A 21,814-nucleotide genomic window follows, 5' to 3' on the forward strand; every position below is an offset into this window, starting at 1 on the left:
ATGCACAAACTCAAAAGGGTTATTGCTGCTATGATCCGGTTTCAGGGAAACGGTTTGTCTCCATGGATGTCACCTTCTTTGAGGAGACACCCTATTATCCTAGGGTTTCTCCTCAGGGGGAGAGTAGTGAGAGTGGAAGTGGGGCTGGTAGAAGTGGGGCTGTTTTGAGTGGGGCTGTTCCTTTACCTATTCCACTGGATAATGAAGGCTGTAGTGGTGAGGGTGGTCAGAGGGAGCCAGAGTTGAGAGTCTATCACAGGCGATGCAGGCAGGTTGATCCTAGTCTTCGGTAGTCCCGGCTAGATCCAGTTCCTTCTGCGGCTCCAAATCCAGAGCCTACTGAGATACCTCTCACTGTTGCCACTTCCCCTTCTGTGGATGACCTTGATCTCCCTATTGCCATTCGCAAAGGGAAACGACATTGCACCACTTCTACAACTCACAGCATCTCACAGTTCTTATCCTATGATCGTCTGTCTCCATCTTACCGGTCCTATCTCACTTCCATTGCCGATGTCCCTATTCCAAGAACAGTGCAAGAAGCCTTATCAATTCCAGAATGGAAAGATGCAATGCAAGTCGAAATGGATGCCCTGTTGAAGAATAATACTTGGGCACTGGTTGACCCACCAAAAGGAAAGAAACCGGTGGGATGCAGATGGGTGTTCACTGTGAAGCATAATGCTGATGGCTCTATTGAAAGGTACAAAGCCCGGCTGGTTGCAAAGGGGTTCACTCAGACTTATGGTATAGACTATTTGGAGACCTTTGCCCCAGTAGCCAAGATGACTACCATCCAAGTTCTGTTATCCCTTGCAGCAAATCATTCTTGGCCCCTATTTCAGATGGATGTTAAAAATACCTTTCTGAATGGAGACTTACAGGAAGAGGTTTACATGCAGTTGCCTCCTGGATTTTATGATACATAGACAAGTAAGAAGGTTTGCCGACTGAACAAGGCATTGTATGGTTTGAAGCAGACACCTAGAGCCTGGTTTGATAGGTTCAGATTAGCCCTTGGAAAGTTTGGTTATGTACAGGCCCAATCAGATCATACACTATTCATCAAGAGGGTGGAGTCCTCTCTGACACTACTAGCAGTATATGTTGATGATATTGTGGTGACAGGAAATGATAGTCATGAGATTGAGTCCCTCAAACAGTTCCTTCATCAAGAGTTTGAGGTGAAAGATCTTGGTGCACTACTGTACTTTTTGGGTATTGAGGTTGCTAGATCCAAGCAGGGGATTTTTATCTCTCAGAGAAATATGTTCTAGATCTGTTGGCGGAAACTGGAAAGTTGGGTGTTAAGTTGGCTGATACACCCATCGAACAAAATCACAAGATTAGTGCAGAGGGTGGGGAGCCTCTTGAAGACAAAGTTATGTTCCAACGGTTGGTTGGAAAGCTCCTATATCTCTGCCTCACTCGGCCGGATATCAGCTATGCAGTTAGTGTTGTTAGCTAGTACATGCACTCCCCTAGAACTTCTCATCTTCTTGCGACAGAGAGAATATTAGCATACTTGAAGAGATGCCCAGGTAGAGGTATATTGCTCAAGAACAATAATCACATGAGGGTGGAAGTCTATACAGATGCCGATTGGGCTGGGAGTGTTGATGACAGAAGGTCTACCTTTGGATATTGTGCCCTTGTGGGAGGTAACCTTGTCTCTTGGAGGAGTAAGAAGCAGAGTGTTGTTTCCCGCTCCAGTGCTGAAGCGGAATACAGGTCAATGGCTAATGGAGTGGCTGAAATCTTATGGCTGAGGTCACTACTCGAAGAGTTGGGTATTGACTATGAAAAGCCCTTAATGCTGTATTGTGATAATCAGGCAGCTATTAATATAGCCCACAACCCAGTGCAGCATGACAGAACTAAACATATCGAAGTTGATCGACATTTTGTGCGAGAAAGGGTCACATCACAAGAAGTGTCTTCCGTACATCACATCTAATATGCAGCTCGCGGATATCCTCACCAATGCTGTACCAAGGAAGAAGTTAGAGACAGACCTATCCAAGTTGGGAATAATAGATATCTACTCCCAACTTGAGGGGGAGTGTAGAGAACACTGATGTGGGCCCCACTGCAGTGGTCCCCACTATGTTCGTAGGACAGCAGTATAGTTATTTGTTTCAGTTATAGTAGTGTCGGTTTGAGTCAGTTTGTTAATTTAGTTGTTATTTATTTCAGCTTTTATTTACTTTATTTATTATGTAAGTACTAAGGGCAGATGTGTCCTTTCCATTATGTACTAAACATAACCTATAAATATTAAGAAAGTGGCGGTGGCAGATCTGTTAGAATCTGTCCCTCCTTTCAACCACATGTGTTCTCTTGTTTCTCTTCTATTCTCTCTCCTTTCTCTCATTTTTCTTCTGTTTTGTAAACCTAAAACCTATTAGGATTCAAAACAGATTATAGTCTTGATCTTCTACTATGGGAATCCAAAAAGTGCAAACTTTTGGTAGCCAGTGGTGGAAAAATGTGAAAAGAAATTAGCTACTTGGAAACATTGCTATCTCTCAAAAGGAGGCAGACTTACCCTTATAAAGGCTTCTCTTGCAAACATGCCTGTTTATTTCCTTTTAGTATTTCAGATCCCAATCAAAATCAGATCACAGATCGAGAAGCTCCAAAGAGACTTCCTATGGGAAGGTGGAAATGATAGAAAAAGGCATCTAGTAAATTGGAGTCAGGTTTGCAAGCCAAAAGAGGCTGGAGGGTTGGGAATCGGACACCTAAAAGAGAAGAACAATGCCCTACTCGGAAAATGGCTGTGGAGATTCCCCATTGAATCGAACTCCCTATGGGCAGTTATCATCACCAGCAAGTATGGGTTAAATGCCAACGGTTGGGACTGCAATCTCCGCTCAAACCGGCTAGTCTCCTCAGCCCCCTTGGAAAGGTATCACCTCCATTCATAACCTCTTCTTTTCTTTCACAAGATTTAGGGTGGGTAATGGAAATAGAATAAAGTTCTGGACTGATCTGTGGTGGAGTGATTCCACCTTGACAGACTCCTAGATTTACAGCCTTACTCTAAACAAAGATGCAACCATTTCTCAGTGCCTACCCTATTCCTCCGATGAAAGCAACATTAACTTGAGCCTTAGAAGACCCTTAAGGGAACCGGAGATAAGCGAGTTAGCTGGCCTCCTCCTCTCCTTCTAAGAAGTTGACATTTCCCCAAGCTCCCAAGATTCCTGAGTCTGGAAACCACACCCAGAAGGTGAGTTCTCGTCTAAGACTTTTTTCAAAGCTCAGGTAGCAGAAATCTGAGACTGTGGCTTCCCCTTCAAGAAAATCTGGTGCAAGCTTGTCCCCTCAAGAGTGAGTTTCTTCATATGGGAGGCATGTCTGAATCGAGTTAACACTTGCGAGTTACTTCAGAAGAAGAACCTTGGAAGGCTTTATATCTCCCCCCATGTTTGTATCCTCTTTGTGAGGGTGAGACAGCTGATCACCTCTTCATATGCTGCCAGGTAACCAGAAACATCTGGAACTACTTCCTTCAGCTAGCTGGGTATAGTTGGGTGGCTCCCAATCACCTTCAGGATTGGAATTCTCAATGGCATGGAAGAGGCCTGAGCAAGAGAGGGAAGGCTTACTGGCTGATAGTGCTTCAAGCAGTACTCTGGGGAATCTGGGAGGAAAGAAACAATCATTTGTTTGAAAATAAGGCAAAATCTAAAGGTGAGCTGCTCAATCACATTGTTTATCACTGTAATCAGTGGGCTTCCAGCTCAAAAGAGTTCAAAGGAGTCAATATCAACGACCTCAACAGGAATGTGGTCCACTTTCTGCATTCCTCCCCATACACTCCTCACACCCCTAGAGTCCCCTCAACAAGAAGGGCAAGAACTTGAACTCTAAATTTTGATGGAAGTGCCCTGGGTAACCCTGGAGTTGCCGGTACAGGGGGAATCCTGAGAGCTGAAAATGGACTCGTTTGCTGGGTTTACAGTGGACTGATTGGATTAGCGGACTCTACAAAGGCTGAAGTATTAGCAGCTCTTACAGGGATTCGCCTAGTCAGCAAACTGGGTATTCAGAACTTCTTCATCGAAGGCGACTCAGCAAATACCATAAAATGGTTAGGACAACAGGAAGCTGGACCGTGGAAACTTAGTCACTTCTTATCAGAGGCAAGAGATCTATTGGCTCTTATGAATGCTTCTCTGTACTGGATTCCAAGGGAGTTAAGTGCTACTGCAGATAGTTTAGCAAAAGTAGGTGCCAATCTGGAGTCCTTGTATTGTGAAAAGTTTCCTCCTGTATAACTCTCAGGGGTCTGTCCCCTGTAATGTATCTGTTCACCTCCTTGTGTACCTCTTTGTCTTTTTAATGAAATCAGTTAATTTTTCTCAAAAAAAAAAATCCTACCTAAAATGTTTATGCTTGGATATGCCTTCTTACTGTCATAAGATATTCCAGAACTTATTTTTGCAGCCATTGGACATCTTCTGGGAAAAAGACCAGAGGGCATAAGCTCCTTTTTTGTTTTTTTTTTTGTTTTCTTTTGTTTTTCTGATTGTGCAATTACTAAATTTAATACTAAGGAAACTGTTCAGTTACTTTGTACTATTACTACATCTTTGTTGTTTCATATTCAGTAGGTCTTTTTTGATCATGTTATTGGCCAAACAAGAAAATGAAATAGTTATTTCAGTTGCATGCTTTAAACTGTGTGTTTCATCTATCTTTTCTTCAAGTTTCACTTACTGATGTTTTTTTTTTTGGTTTTTCTTTGTCAGGGAACAGTTGTCAACCAACTAAAATCAGATATGGAAAGGTTACAGGAGGAAATTAAGACCCAGCTGGTTAGTATAATTGTTCCCTATTACAACATCAACAACAATAACAAACAGTAATCGCCATGGTTTTCAAAACCGGACTGGACGGTCGGACCGGAAAAACCGGGAACCGGTCAGGTGACAGGTTCTGTTTTTCCCCAAAACCGATTTTTGCCAAAAAAACGTTGATTTGGTCATCAAAATCACTGACCCGGGCGGTTGAACCGTTTTGACCGTTCTTTTTTTTTAATTTTTTTGTCAGAACGGGCTGACTGCTCGGTTCGAATGATCGGACTGCTTGACCTGGGAACCGGACCCCTGACCGGTTCGTTGTCCGGGTCGGTTTCAAAAACCTTGGTAATTGCTTTTCAAATAAAAGTTTAATTGCATTAAAGTATAGATTTGCATCCCATCGGATTTTGTTTCTTCCCGTGGCTTTACTATTTCAGAGTTTCTGATACTTGTTAGCACTAACTTCACAGGGTTGGGTTCTGGAACTGTTCTTGAACCTTGTGTCAGAGGGAACATTATTATTATTTTTTACCTCTTTTCAAGCAGGACAAATGACCTTGCTACTCTTTTCTATTTTACCTTGAACCCTTTTATTGTTAGCTTCGAAATTCATGTATTAGGACTGAATCCAATACTGGGTTTGTGTGGGCAATCTGTTTGCATACTTACATCTTTCTTCCCTTGTTTGGATGCACACAATAATTTATTAACTGGATGTTTGGAATGGACCATTCCCTTTTCTATTGGACAAAGAAATGAAAAAGGAAATGTCTTCACGTCCCCCCTCCCCTACAAAAAAGACCTTTATTGCCTCCCCTAAATAATTTGATGAAGGTGCAAATAGGGTGCTGATTGCTATGGGTGGAGGGAGCTCTTTTGAAGGCAGTTTAGAGGAGGGCAATGTCTTGACAGTGAAGCTACTTGCCTACCAGATTTTTGAAGGTCTTAGTTGCCTACCCTAAACAATTTGATTTCTGACTTGGTAGAAATGAATAACATGACAAGCTTAATATAAGGGTAGGTGATTCATGGGTGATAGTGAGGTGGTTAAAAAAAACAGCATGTGAAGCTTCTGGGTCTCCCTTTCAATCTTTGGGTGAAAGAAGTGATCGAAAATATTGTGAGGGCCATTGGGGGAGAGCTGGATGATCTGGATTTGCTGGATCTTCATGCTATAAAAATGAGATTATTGGGGGTGCACCCAGAAGTCATCCCAAGACCAATGGAGCTGCAGGTTGATGGCTGTTGGCACAAACTTTGGATCGTGTCGGGAGCTGGAGCGAAGTTTTGGAGTTCCCTTGGTTCATCTGAAGAAGATGATGATGTGGCTCGCATGTTCCCAAGTGGAAGAGATGAGGAGGGAGGGGGAGAAGCTCGGGAACAGGGGAGGGGAATGGCTATGATCCTTGGAAACCTCCGAATGAGGCAGGTCAGACTTTTAATAAGGGAGGTTAAGAGGCGGAGGGCGAAACGGGTCTGCTTTATTTGGTTGTTGGGTCGGGTCGAGTGGATTTGGCGGTCCAAAAGAAGCTGTCAACTTAGATGACCAATATAGAATGCACGTGACTTCTAATTCGTTAAGTAATTTAGGCGATAAAACTGTTCTCTACTCGCCTTCTTCGAAGGCTGCTTGTGATATTTGTCTGAATAGTGGGAGTCAAGAGAGGGCTCCTGCACGGGGATGTTCATTCAAGGGAGAAGGAAGGGTGAGAAATAACACAGCTATGTTTCCCATAGAAAGAGGAAGGAGGTTTGGGAGTGGGGGATTACTAAATTTATGGGATCAGAAAAATCGAGGGTCTCCAATTGTCCAGAGACTGAAACAAGGTTACTGGAGACAGCTATCCATGCTCTTCCTTGGGTTTCTCAAGAAGATATAGTTCAAGAAAAAGTGTTTGCTTTGGATTCTGTCAAAAGCCCTGAGAAAGAAACTTTCCATTCTTTAATGGGATTAAGAAGGATGCTGGAATGGCGGAAACAGCTGAAATGGGAGAAAATTCTGGTAAGGGAGAAATTTCGTCAAAGAGCAAGGTTTCCTCGTGCGACTCTGATAGCAAGGAAAGGACATGGGAAGCAGGAGAAGTGACAAATGTTGAGAACCCTAAGAGGGAGGACAGAAAAGAAGGATTGTGGTCTACGATTTTGATAGGAAAGCTGGGGATGGGCTTGGGCGGGAGAAGAGCCGAAAGCAATCAAAAGTTGATCAACTCTGAGAAATAAAAGGCAGAAGGCTTGAGAAAACCGAGAGGCTCCAATAATGGGCAAATTGTTCATGTTACTAAGGTTTTTCTTTGTCTCAAGGAAGGTTTGATCGGGGATGGTCCTTGTTGTAGATTCAAGAGAATCTACGGAAGGAGAGGATGAAAGGCTACTACAAGACTTCAGAAATATCAGACAAATAACATTGACACAATTTGTTTAGAAGGTGATGCAGGCAGGAAGCACCAGGGTGTTGAGTCAGTTAACCAAGATGAGGGGATATTTACAGGGGAGAGGGAGGAGAGGAATAGGCCCACAAATCCTTGGAAAGTTATCATCTCCATTCACACTTCTTTTTTTCCTTTTATTAGGTATAAAGTAGGAAATGACTTTAAAATAAAATTCTGGAAAGACCTATGGTGGGGGGAAACCACCCTGGAAGCCTCTTTTCCTAGGCTTTTTAACCTTACCCTTGACCAAGAAGTCACTATTTCTTCCTGCCTTCCAAACCAAACTGCCGAGAGCACCCTAAACCTCCATCTCAGAAGACCCCTAAGGGATTCGGAGATTTCTGAATTAATAGCCCTAATTCAGACCCTCAAAGAAGCCTACATCTCCCCTTCCATTCTGACACCCGAATCTGGACCCTGCACCCTACTGGCGAATTCTCTTCTAAGTCTATGTTCAGGGCTTTGATTTCGGAAGAACAGCATCCCTTCTTTCCTTGTAAGATGATCTAGTGTAGCCACATCCCTTCAAGAGTTTGTTTCTTAGTCTGGGAAGCTTGTCTCCAGAAATTAAATACTTGTGATCTCCTGCAGAAAAAGTATTTGGGAAGACTCTCCATCTCTCCTAATGTTTGTATTCTATGCTTCAGGGAAGGTGAATCTGCAGATCACATTTTTCTTCACTGCAATTTACCCAAAAGATCTGGTCCCACTTCTTGAATATGGCAGGTTATAGCTGGGTTATTCCAAAGCACATTATGGACACTTTGCATCAATGGCAAGGATCAGGGTTAAGCAAAAGGGGTAAAGTTTTTTGGCAATCAGTGCTACATGCAGTGTTGTGGGGTGTTTGGGATGAAAGAAACAATCACCTCTTTGATAATAAATTCAGAACCCTAGAGGAATTAATTTCAGATATTACTTTCCTTTGCAACCTCTGGACGGTGAACTCAGATCTGTTCAAAGGAATTTCAGTTAATGACCTTAACAGAGATGCTTACCCCTTTCTGTTTCTCCCTCATCCCCATCAAACTTCCTTGAGGCATCCCGACCCCAGCAGTGAAGGAGTGATGACCCTCAACTTCGACGGAATTGGTAACCTTGGATTAGCTGGTATTGGAGGTACAGTAAGGGACGAAAGGGACAATATATGTTGGACTTTTAGTGGTCCAACTGGTCTGGCTGATTCTACAAAGGCCAAAGTGATGGCTGCTGTCACAGGAATCAGGATTATAAAAAACTTGGGAATCCAGAATTTAATCATTGCAGGTGATTCAGCAAATACTATTAAATGATTAAGAGACAAAGAGGGGGGTCCTTGGAGATTGAATCTCTATCTGACAGAGGCTAGGGATTCTTTGGACTGCTTAAATGTTAATTTAGTTTGGATTCCTAGGAAACACAATTATACTGCGGATGGCTTAGCCAAATGTGGTGTGTATTTGGAGCATTTGTATAGCGATAAGTTTCCTCCTTTGTAATTTGTAGGGGTTCTCCCCCCGTTTTGTACATCTTCTCATGTACCTCCTCTTTATTTAATGAATTCTGGTTAAATTTTCTCAAAAAAAAAAGGAATAGGTTGAAGTATTCTGGGAGAATTTTGGAGGAAGAGAATGAAGATGGGATGGAGGTAATGAAGGAGAAACCTATTGACAGTTGGGAGAAGGACGAGAGAAAAGGAAGTGCCAAAGATGTGATGGGGGTGGATAGTAAAGAGGGGGAAAGGGAGATGGGAGGGAAGAAGGTCGACTCCAAGGCTGGTAACTTTGAAAAGGGAAGACCAGATATTGGTAAATTAGTAGATAGACAGGTGGCAGTTGGGAAATCTCTTGGCCTTATCTTTTTAGGAGGAGAGGCAGTGGTGAGGAAGGCTATAGAACAATTTTGAACAAAATAGAAGGCAGGAAATTAACAATAGAAGAGTAGAGGAGGGAGCAGTATTTTGGAGGAAAATGGAACGGAGGTAAATAATGTTGATGTTTCTCCTCATGTTCCCCCCCCCCTCACACACACACACACAAGACATAGTGAGTCTCTTCAACCCAACCTTCCCAAGGCAGCAGAAGAAAAGGGGAAGATGCATATGGAAGACAGTATGTGCTGGTGTGGTTTGTTCAGTTTGGGAAGAGAGAAATCAGAGGATCTTCAATGGAAAAAGTAAATCCTTAGCGGAGGTGATTGAAGCCATCAAAATCAGATTGGTACATTGGGTCAAAACCTTGGATTTGTTCAAAGGTATTCCCACGGATGACTTCTTAAGAAATTGGACTGAAGTGGCATTCTCAGAACCACATAGAGAAATTATAAGGATGGAGTAGAAACCACCAGGGCCAAATAAGCTGAAACTAAACTTCCTTTAGCAACCCAGGAAGAGCAGGAGTAGGGATAGTCTTTTGAGACCATCATGGAGTAGTACTGGCCTTGTTCTCAGGACCAATCGGGTTTGCAGACTCGATCCAAGCTGAATCAAAGGCTCTATGGCAAGGACTGAAGCTTGCAGAACAGCTAGGGGCAAGAGAGCTGGAAATTGAAGGAGATTCGCTTCAGATTATAACATGGGCAAAGCAAATTGAGTCAGCACCTTGGAAGCTAAGATTCACTTTTAGACAGATTTACCAACTTGCAAAGAGATTTAACTCTATTTTCAATTGGGTTAAAAGGGAAGCTAATGGATTGGCGGATGTGTTAGCCAAACAGGGAGCTAATAGACCATCCTTATTTTAGGCAGTATTGTAAACTACTTTGCTATGGAAAGTATTATATCTTAATTTCAGATTTAAATCAATAAATGATTTTCTTTGCTGAAAAAAAAAGAGTGATGGAGAATATGGTTTTCATTGCTGATGAGTGGGTGAGGCTTTGAGGTCCGTGGCTGCTCTTTGTTGGTTCCTGGGTTCTTGCTGTTCTTTTTCCTTCCTTGATGGCTGACTTTTTTATTGTTTTTTCTCGGGTTGTTTGGGGTGTTAGTTGTCTAAGGATTTTGCTTGGGTTTGGAAAGCTTGTTTGATGTTTGTTTTGTCGGAGATGTTCTCTCAACACCATCCTTGGTTGTAATCGTTTTTTTTTTATTTGAATAAATTTTCCTTTCTTACTTGTCAAAAAAAATCTTGGAAATATAGATATGCCATGATTCATGAGGGAACCAGTGGAATTAGCAAGGGAGTTGAGTTGATAACATCTTTTGCTTGGACAAAAATATCAGTCAATGTCTTTGCTAATACTTTGCCAAAATGGGGAATATGATCCCCGCCCCAAACCCACCCAGTTGCCATTCCTACTGGTAGAAAAAATCAAGGTGGGTTATGGTTCATTGGAGGGTATGGCTAAGTGCTTAACATTTTCAAGAAATTGGAAGAAAGAAAAAAGGGAAGACGAAGCTCTCAAGGTGTTATAGGGGACTCAGTGGTTACTAACAATAGGGGGGATTTGTGTGTAGGAATGAATCCATTAATAAATTCCTTTATTGTTATTGATAGGTGTAGAGAGACTGGGCTGAATGGGCCCTAGTCCTTTAGTGTCGTTCTTATTAGTTCCTTCTTGTTATGTTTTCTTATTGGGCCTTCTTTCTTTATGGGCCTTTAGCTTTTGTTTTGTTTTTTAAGTGTATTGCTGATGTGGACGCCTGCTTAAGGGTCTTCTTGTAAATTATGTAACTTAAGTAAGTTTAATAAAAGATTAGAGTAGGGGAGAAAGGAGATTATCGAACTCCTCCTTTCTTTCTCCTTCTCCTTCTCCATTTTTCCTTCTTCTTCTTGCTGTCTTCCTCTTCTTCCTTCTTTCTGCTCTAATCTAAATATTTCTGCTAATTTTATTGGTCTGAATCACATCTTGGTATCAGAGTAGGTCTTCCTTCGTTTTCTCTTTTTTTCCTTTTTTTTTCCATACACTTTTTTTCTAATCGAAAGGTGTATGGAGAGATAAATTGCTGAATTTTGGAGAGTTAGAAGCTAGCTGAAGATTGCCAAGAAAGTGGGACTACAGATTTTTTACCAAAACCCTAGCTGAGTAGAGAGTTTCTAATTACGGGTTGACGAGGTTGTTTGGGTGTGGCGCTCAAGACTTAGAGGGTTCCTTTTTATCTTCGAAAGTGGGCAGCTGCAGTTGGAAGTGGTTTGGATTGCTTTGGTTTGAGCGATTACATCTTCTCTCTTTCTCCCTAGAGGCCAGGTACGATGAAACCCTAGTTTTGGGACTTTTGAGTGTTTGATTGATCTTAGTTAGGTCTATAAAGGTTGAAAACATTGTTTTTTGATTTTCGTTTGATTGATGGAGCAATCTGGAAGTGAGATGAAGTAGATCCCGGTGTCAGGGGTTGGTCCTATAGATTCCATTCTGGCAAGAGTGACTACAATTAAACTTGACGGAACAAATTACTTTGCTTAGGCACAATCTATTAAGATCCATGTCTGTAGTAAAGGTAAACTAGGGTTTCTCACGGGTAGTAAGGTGATGTCGGAAGAGACTGATCCTACATATGAGAAATGGACGCAGGATAACTACACAGTTATTGGGTGGTTGGTAAATTCTATGCAGCCCCACATAAGTCAACACTATCTGTGGATGACTTCAGCCAAGAAGATTTGGGATAGTGTTACAAAAACATTTCCCAGAAATTAAATGTTGCAAGGGCCTACAAACTGAAGAATGATGTGAAAAATTTAAAACAAGGGGAGAAGAGTGTGGCTGTCTACTATTTGATGTTGAAGTCACTATGGCAGGTGATAGATGTTTTTGGAAGCAGTCGTATGGGAAAGCATCACCAAAGATGCCAAAACTTTCAGGAAATTTGTGGAAAGTAATAGAGTGTTTGAATTCCTTACAGGACTCAATTCTGAACTTGATATTACAAGGCAAAATATTCTGGCCAAGGATGAAGTGTCACTTGCTTAGGCATACTCTATGGTGAGCAGTGAAGAGAGCAGGCAACAAGTACAACTACAGACCCCACCTCCCCTAGAACATTTTGCACATGCTGGATTAAAATCAAAGGGGGTAAATGAAAACAAGGAGGTGATATGTGAATATTGCAAGAAGCCGAAACATACATAGGATTCTTGTGGGAAACTTCATCTAGATCTTCTTCCATTAAGGTTTTGAAACAACAACAATTTTAAGAAGGGTGGTCAGTTTGGAAAGCCCAAGAATGCAAATGTTGCTACAGTATTTGAAAGTGAGATCTGCTGTGGAACAGCTGGCAATAGTGAAGGTAGAATTTGAGAGATATGGGAGGTTGATACATTACTTGGAGTCTACTGTTGCATCTTCCTCCTCAGGCACCCCCTCTACATCTGCCTTTGCCAATTCAGGTATTCGTGTTTCTACAAATCATGCTACAGTCCCAGGTACTCGTAGAATTCCTTGGATCATAGATTCTGGTGCATCAGACCATACGACTAACATACCCAACCTTTTTTGTTCATACCAGCTCCTCTTGGGTAGAGAGAAGATTTCTCTTGCCGATGGGTCTCTTGCTCCTATCTCTAGCAAGGGGGATGTTAGAGCCTCTGACTCACTTGTATTATCCTTTGTCCTTCATGTTCCCAAACTTAGCACTAACCTTTTATTTGTTAGTAGTTTAACAAAATCAATGATTTGCAACATAACCTTCTTTCCTACTTATTGTGTTTTTCGGGTCTCGAAGTCTCAGCGGACTATTGGGAGTGGCCATGAGGCGAATGGGATATACTTGTTGGATGTCTCTGATCAAAGTTTTGGATTACCTAGTGGAGTAGCTTTGGAGTCTATTTTATCAGAGTCAGTTGATAGAGTCATGATGTCATTTCAGATTTGGTCATTTGTCGTTTTCAGCTTTGAGTCATTTGTTTCCAGAAATGTTTAAGGGAATATCCCTATCGAGCCTTCATTGTGAGTCATGTGAACTTGCAAAACATTGTAGACAATATTTTTCAGTGAGTAATAAAATATCTGTTTCTCCTTTCCATATTGTGCACTATGATGTGTGGGGGCCATATCATTAACCTGCTATGGGGGGTTACAAATATTTCATTCTTTTCATTGATGATTTCTCTTGTTACACCTGGATTTAACTCATGAAATCCTAGGATGAAGTACCAAATATTGTACAAAAATTTCATGAGCTTATACTTACCCAGTTTAACACACAGATCCAAATATTCCGATCTGATAATGCAAAGGAATATTTTGAGAAGATCCTTTCCTCCTACTTTGATACTGATGATGGGCATTTTGGTAGCTCCTAGTTTGCTGGTAACTCGGATGCTGAGCTGGAGCATTTCCTGCTAGAAGATGGCTTGGATGCCGAACTGACTGGGCTGAATTAGGAAGTTGTTCAGGTACCGAGCTAGGTTGATTGTCGAGCTATGTAGTTCTTTAGAGGGACCTACAAGGAAACAATGCCAGAGTGCTCGGGTTGCTTTTACCCGACGTGGGCGCTCCGATGATTAAGTTAGTACTGAGTTGTGTGAGCTGAATGCTAATATGCTATTAAGCTTGTGAGCAATAAATTGTACCTCCCCCTTGAGGTTGAAGATGAGGCCTATATATATGTGTTGTTTGTCGTGGGCTTCACGCATTGCGTCTGAGATCTCCGGGAGGTCGTGCCTAACCGGTTCGAAGTCCTCAGAGGTAGTTGTGCACGTAGACCAGTCTTTGCGCCTTGTTCGGTTTCCTCTAGAACATTTGGTGCAGGGGCCAACTTTCGAGAAACTCGGGAGTGACAGGATATTGATGCAGAATTGGTCGGCGAGCACGTCTCGTAGGTCGCCACCTGGACCTCAACCAGGCCGGAAAGCCCTCGAAGGAGGTCGCTCACGTCGAGGCCACTTAGGCTGGTGGCGAGGTGCCACAGGTCGGTTCTAAACGAGGTGCTGCTAGCCGCCCTGAGTTGTGGATGAGGTCACCAACTAGGTTTCCACCAGGTTACAAGTCGCCAGGTCAGCGGAAGAGGTAGGTCGCCAGGTCGGCGGAGGTAGGTCGCTAGCTAGGACTTCATTAGCTAAGGCAAGTCATTGCATAGGTGGTGTCTGAATGTCATCCAGCTGTTCTGAGATGCTATGTGTCATGATGTCATTGGAGGGCCAAATCCGCCCTCATTAGATACCTTTGGAGTTATTCATCAGAGTTCCCGTTCCTACACTCCTCAACAAAATGGAGTGGCGGAAAGGAAGAACAGACATGTGGTTGACGTTGCGAGGAGCCTCCTTTTTGCTTCCCATGTTCTTGTTAAGTTTTGGGGGGATGCTGTCCTTACAGTTACATACTTGATAAACTGAATGCCTTCCTAGGTTCTAGGTTTTAAAACTCCCTTGAGTTGCTTTTTCCAAATGAGAATCTCCTCTCTTCCTCTTAGAGTGTTTGGGTGCACTTGCTATGTTCATGTTCACAGTCATTGAAGACATAAGTTTGAGCGTAAAGCACACAAGTGCGTCTTTTTGGGATATGCCTCCACATAGAAGGGATACTGCTGTTTTGATCTGGTCCGTGGCACTTGCTTTGTTTATAGAGATGTCACATTTGCAAAGTTTGTTCCTTTCTTTGGTACTTCTCCTGAGGGGGAGCATTTAGAGGAGTTGTTTGCATTGTCACCATCTGTTCCTCTTCCAATTCCCATTGAATCTTCTATGGAGTCCCTCTATTGGCTCTTCTTCTCATGCTCTTGCTCCCCCTCCTCCTCCTGCTCATCCTCCCACATTTCCTTTCCATTCTATTATCCAAAGGTGGTACCAGAGACAGACTTAGAGACATGCAAGTTGTTTCCACGCCTTCAGATGTGCCTCTTGCCCCTTCGATCACTACTGAGGTAACATGTCAGCCCTCTTCTACCACTTTGGATACCTTCCCTGACCTTGATCTCCCTATTGTCCTTCACAAAGGCAAAGGGAAATATACAGCTCATTGCATTTCCAAACACCTGTCCTGCAACATTCTTTCCCCTTCCTATTATTCCTTCCTTGCTTCTGTTTCCACAGAAGCCTTGTCCAAACCAGAACGGAGGAATGCTATGATGATTGAACTAGATTCTTTGCATAAGAACAATACCTGGGAAATTGTGGATTTGCCTGAGGGAAAGGAACTAGTTAGCTGTAAGTGGGTGTTCACTATTAAGTATCGTTCTGATGATACTGTTGAGAGATATAAGGCCCATTTGGTTGCTAAAGGATATACTCAGATGTATGGTATTGACTACCTGGAAACTTTTGCCCTAGGAGCCAAGATGACTTCAGTTTGAGTTTTGCTATCTTTAGCTACTGCTTTTGATTGGCCTCTTCATCAGTTTGATGTAAAGAATGCTTTCTTGAATGGGGACCTACATGAAGAGGTCTATATGTCTTTACCTCCAAGGGTGTATGGGAAGGAGATGCAAGGAAGGGTCTGTAAATTGAAGAAGTCTCTTTATGGCCTTAAGCAATCTCCTAGAGCCTGGTTTGACAAATTTCATGCTGCTCTTGTTGCTTTTGGCTACATACAGACTTAGTCGGATCATACCTTGTTTGTTAAGAGGAGAAATTCCTTAGTGACCCTTTTGATTGTCTATGTTGATGATATTGTGGTTACTGGTAATGACACCCAGGAAGTTGTTCATCTCAAAATTTTTCTTAACACAAAGTTTGAAATTAAAGACTTGGGGGAACTTAGATATTTCTTGGGAATTGAAGTTGCCATATCTAAGGATGATCTCTTCATTTCTCAATGGAAGTATGCTCTTGATCTTCTTGTAGATACTGATAACCTGGGTGCTCGACCTGCTTCTACTCCTATAGGCCTAAATCATAAGCTGTCAGCTACTGGAGGTGAACTGTTGCCTGATAAGGGAGTGTTCTAGAGATTGGTTGGAAAGTTATTATACCTTTGTATGACTCGACCAGATATTTTCTATGCAGTTAGTGTAATTAGCCAATTTATGCATTCTCCTAGAGATGCACATTTAGCAGCTGCTGAGAGGGTTCTGTGCTACCTAAAAGGGACTCCAGGGAAAGGTATCTTGTTTGCTAAGCATGGACACATGAACTGGAAGCATACATTGGTGCTGACTGGGCCGGATGTATTGATAATAGGAGGTCCACTTTAGGTTATTGTGCTATGGTAGCGGGGAACATTGTATCATGGAGGAGTAAGAAGCAGTTTGTAGTTGCAAGATCCTCAACTGAAGCGGAGTACAGGGCAATGGCACATGGAGTTTCTGAACTTTTGTGGTTGAAATCACTTTTAGAAGAACTGGGTATAGATTGTGAGAAGCCAATGATGGCATATTGTGACAACCAGGCTGTACCAACATTGCATATAATCCTGTTCAACATGACAGAACTAAGCACATTGAAGTTGACAGGCATTTTATACGAGAGAGAGTTGCCTCAGGCGAAGTCTGCCTACCATTTGTTGCTTCCGAAGAACAGTTGGCTGATGTTTTGACAAAAGGTGTTCCTAAAGGAAAGCTGGTTCACTATATAAGCAAGCTGGGTATGATTGATATCTATGCTCAGCTTGAGGGGGAGTGTAGAGAGACTAGGCCGAATGGGCCCTAGTCCTTTAGTGTCATTCTTATTAGTTCCTCCTTGTTATGTTTTTTTTTTTATTGGGCCTTTAGCTTTTGTTTCGTTTTTTAACTTTATTGCTGATGCGGACACCTACTTAAGGGCCTTCTTGTAAACTATGTAACTTAAGTAAGTTTAATAAAAGATTAGAGTAGGGGAAAGAGGAGGTTATCGAACTCCTTTCTTTCTCCTTTCTTCTCCATTTTTCCTTCTTCTTCTTGCTGTTTTCCTCTTCTTCCTTCCTTCTTTCTGCTCTAATCTAAATATTTCTGCTAATTTTGTTGGTCTGAATCACATCTATAGGGATGGATCCTTTGGCAGAGAGGGATTTATTGCCTACTTGGCTGGGGAATTTCTTGGAAATTTTCTTTGAAGGTCAGGGGACAGGGAAATGTTGATATATTATAATGATCATTCTGTTTTGGAATATAAGAATGATGAGAAACTGAGATGCCTGGCAATGAATCCCTCTACTGTAAAGGTTTCCTATCTCCTTAATGTAGTGGTATCCGAAATTGTAACAAACCGCTGCCAGGCCTAATGAATCCATTGCCTCTTACTACTTGTTTTCTCCTCCCCATAAATCTAGGCCAACCAGCCTACTGAATCTATACTCTTTTTTGTCAAGCTTTTCATTAGGCATGGACCATGGAGTTGTTTGATTTGAATAAAGGACTGAGGAATATAGGCAATACTTTTCTTGCCATGAATGTACTAAATTAATGAACATAAAAGTGTCAGATAACTTTATTTATATAAATTTTCTGGCCGACTACCACTGAATAATGCTATGAAGCTTACCAAAAATTTGAGGGAACTGAGGCTAAGTTGCATTTTTCCAATGTGCGTAATGTTTAATACATGGGAACTTGGCCATTTTTTTTCTGTCCTCATCGTTCTAATATTTTTTGTATGTTTTGTGACATAGTTACATGCCAGATATTCCAAATGTTGTTTATTTATCTATTGCATAGATTTTTGACATTACTAATTATTGTTACTTTTGCATCATATAACCAGCTGGAGCTGGAGTCTATCAAAATGGATTATGCTAATGCACAACTAGAATGTAATGCAGCTGATGAACGAGCAAAAATATTGGCTTCTGAGGTCATTGGCTTAGAAGAAAAGGTATTTTGTTTTTTGGATTTGTAACACCATAATTGATTGAATGTGATAAAGAATGTTATTAGCAATGAGATTGCTATTCCTTTGAAGATTTCTAACCTTAATCATTTTTACTCTAGAAGAAAATGGTATTCTAAACCTATGGTTGATAAGAAGTTACATAAGAGGTGATATGCCACATAAACTTGATAAATTACAAAGACCCTCCTGAACTTTTACATTGTGGCAAATACCCCCTGACCATTAAATCAGCTGACGAAAGGCGCTAGACAAAGGCAGGCCTCTTTTTGTCTATTCCTTGCCCATTTTATGATTTTCTCCTAAACCCTAACGTACACAAACATAGTGTTGGAGAACCATTTGATGAGAACTCTGCATTGCTCTTTGCTGGAAGTTGTTTTTTTTTGATGAATAATAGTAAATTTTATTAGATTAAAAACTGATTTAGAGTTGTGAATTCATATAACATCCGAGGGAGAGGCACAAGCTGCAGCCCCTCCTTGAATCTAAGTAAAACTAGGAAAGAAAAACAGAATTCACAGCTGAGCCCAAAACAATTCTTCCCGATTTACCCCTTGCTTAGCTAAAACATCGGACAAAGTATTTGCTGATCTCCCCACCCACTGTAAAGAGACTATCATATTCCTTGTCAACCAACTGAATTTCTTCATTTCATTCTTGTAGTGCCATATAGCATCTTCAGGAATTTTCAACCAGCCCACCACCTCTTTGCTGGAAGTTGTTGCCACTATCTTACCAGCAAAGAGCTGTCTGGTACACCGTCGCTAGATATAGAAGAATCTCTGGTGATACCAAAAAAATCATTCACATCTTTTATGCTGTTACCAGAGAAGAAGGTATTTTTATCACCGTCACCAGAGAAGAACCTATGTACATGCATGCTGCACCAACTATTTTAACCATATGAGAACCAATATTTTTCAGTAATTGTTGGGTTATCAATCCGAGCAAATAATAAAAGGGCAGTTTTAGGATTGAAAAAGCTTTAAACAACCAAATGAGAATCTTTTCCAAAGTTAGCTGACGAAATGCTAACTGAGGGGGTCTTTGTTGCAAATAAAATTTCAGGGGTATTTGTCACTGACCCCTTATTACAGGGGGTCTTTGTAATTTACCCTAAACTTAAAATTTCTTTTGCTCAGTGTACTTCAAGTATTAACTGGGTAACCTAGTCAACTAGTCCACTGACTGGGCGTTTAGAGCCCCTACCAAATGTTTGATCAACTAGGTACTCAGGGGACCTAGATGTTGTGGGATATTTCCTTACACCAAACGTTTTTCTTTTACATAATCTTTATTTTTTTCCTCCTTAGCAACTGTTTGATAGCAGCTGAACTGCTGAAGTGGCTGAACTGAAAAGCTTATGGCTTTTTCTTTTAGTGAATAATTTTTAAGGAGGTTGTAGGCTCCTTAATGGCTGAAGCTGAAGTATGGTAGATTACTATTCTATTGATTATTTTATTATTTAATTTATTTTATCCTCTAAAAGACAAAGCAATAAGTCTTTCAGTTCAGCAACTTCAGCAGTTATCAAAAGGCCCTTGTTTACCAGTCATTGTCTAGAATCCATGCAGGTGATGCTTGATGCTTCACTTAAGGAGGCTCAAAACTATTTATTTATTTATTTATTTGTCTCTCTATGTGTTCTGTTTCTAGGAACCATTTTAGTGCTTTTTATTTTTTCCTTGTTTGCTGGAACACAGTTGCCGAAGAAGAAGAGGAGAAAGTTTGAGAATGGCGGCTCAAAACTATTCAGCCAACCCTACTATCATAAATATATATGTTTATCACATAGTGTTACATGAATGGACTAGAATGCCCCTGATTAGTGATGGGGCACCTAGACAAATAAAACATTAAAACATTAAACAAGTTTAGGCCCAATAACTAAGGCCCAATAACTAATGACTTAAGACCCAGCAATGACTAACATATACATTAAATCAATCGAACCAACACTCCCCCTCAAGCTAAGCATGGATGTTAGTCATGTTTAGCTTGCCAAGTAAGTCCAAGAATTTCGTTGAAGCTTGCTCTTTTGTTAGCACATCTGCAATCTGCATCTCGGACGGAGTATAAGGAATGCAGAGTTCCCCTGAGACTATTCTTTCTCTAACAAAGTGTCGGTCAATCTCAATATGTTTCATCCTATCATGTTGCACTGGGTTATTTGCAATGTTGATGGCAGCCTTGTTGTCATAGTACAACCTGAGAGGACACTCGATCTTTATCCCGAGTTCACTAAGAAGGGTCCTAAGCCACAGAAGTTTAGCAACACCATGAGCCATAGCTCGATATTCAGCCTCTGCACTTGATCTAGCAACCACATTCTGCTTTTTACTCCGCCATGTAACCAGATTCCTTCCAACAAACGTGCAATACCCAGAAGTTGACTTCCTGTCCCCAACAGAACCGGCCCAATCTGCATCAATATACGCTTCAGTTTCAATTTTATTGTGTTTTCTGATTAGAATTCATTTTCCTGGGCAAGTCTTCAAGTACCTAAGAATCCTTTCCACTGCTCTCATATGAGGGATCTTTGGAGAGTGCATGAACTGACTGACAACATGTACAACATAAGCAATATCTAGTCGAGTGAGAGACAGATATATCAACTTCCCTACCAGCTTTTGGTATCTCTCTTTATCAAGGTAGTCCTCTCCTACTGATTCCTGTAGACCATGGTTCTGTTCTATTGGAGTATCTGCTTGCCTACACCCCATCATGCTTGTCTCTTCTAGGAGGTCAAAAACATACTTCCGCTGACATATATAGATGCCCTCTTTTGACCTAGCAACTTCAATCCCAAGGAAGTATCTCAGATGGCCCAAGTCTTTGATCTCAAACTCAGAAGTCAAGAACTCCTTTAATCTTTTTATCTCTTCCAGATCATCCCCAGTAATCACCATATCATCCACATAGACAATGAGTGCTGTAAGTTTGCTATTTTGTTTCCTTATGAACAAGGTATGATCTGCCCCACTTTGAGTGTACCCCACTTTCTTCATGGCCCCACAAAGCTTCTCAAACCAAGCCCGAGGAGTCTGCTTAAGACCATATAATGCTTTTTCAGTTTACATACTTTCCTATAAAAAACATAGCCTGGTAGAGGATCCATGAATACCTCTTCATGTAGATCACCATTTAGGAAAGCGTTCTTCACATCCAGTTGATGTAGCTACCATGAAAAGTTTGCACCTAATGACAATAAAACCCGGATTGTGTTGAGCTTCGCTACTGGAGCAAAGGTTTCTTTGTAGTCAATCCCTTCCTTTTGAGTACACCCTTTTGCAACAAGTCTGGCCTTGTACCTTTCAATGGACCCATCCTCCCTATGCTTTACAGTGAACACCCACTTGCATCCGACAGTGCTCTTCCCTTCTGGTAAATCCACTAATTCCCAAGTCCTTGCTTTCATTTCTTCATTCATAGCCTCTTTTCATCTTGGGTCAGACACTGCCTCTAAGTACCAAGTAGGGACATGCACGGAGGAGAGAGCAAATACAAAAGAATAATAACGAGGAGATAAACGTGAGTAGGAAACAAAATCAACAATGGGGTGTCGAATAGTACAAGAACGGGTAGACTTACAAAGAGCAATTGGAATATCCAAATCAGAAGTATGTGTGATAAGATTACCTGGAGTTGCTGAGACAGGTTGATTCGAGTCCGATTCGTTGCTGCCATGAATTAGAGGCCCCTTTTTCCTTCTGTTGTAGGTGATTCTTATATCTTTTTGTTGCCTACTGGAGTCCTCAGGAACATCTGCAGCATCAAGAGTGGTAACAGGCACAAGGGAGTCTCACTAGGTTCACCCGAGATACTATAGGAGGATCAGGAGGAGATGGAAGGCCCGAGGCTGAAAGAGGCACAAAAAAGGAGGGGGAAGAATAATCCTCTTCCATCCCACTAGTCT

At 41.5% G+C, this 21,814-nt stretch overlaps 1 protein-coding gene across 1 annotated transcript in view; it reads left to right on the forward strand.

Moving 5' to 3' along the window:
• The window catches only part of BLI (protein BLISTER), a 76,041-nt gene that overhangs the window by 25,573 nt on the left and 28,654 nt on the right, over positions 1-21,814 (forward strand). Inside the window, exons 5-6 of the mRNA XM_010245327.3 lie at positions 4,761-4,826; positions 17,770-17,880. Of these exons, the coding sequence (XP_010243629.1) occupies positions 4,761-4,826; positions 17,770-17,880 (177 nt within the window). The remainder of the gene's footprint in view (positions 1-4,760; positions 4,827-17,769; positions 17,881-21,814) is intronic.

The sequence above is a fragment of the Nelumbo nucifera genome, chromosome 1 (assembly GCF_055504915.1).
Source record: "Nelumbo nucifera cultivar China Antique chromosome 1, China Antique-T2T, whole genome shotgun sequence".
NCBI classification, from domain to species: Eukaryota; Viridiplantae; Streptophyta; class Magnoliopsida; order Proteales; family Nelumbonaceae; genus Nelumbo; species Nelumbo nucifera.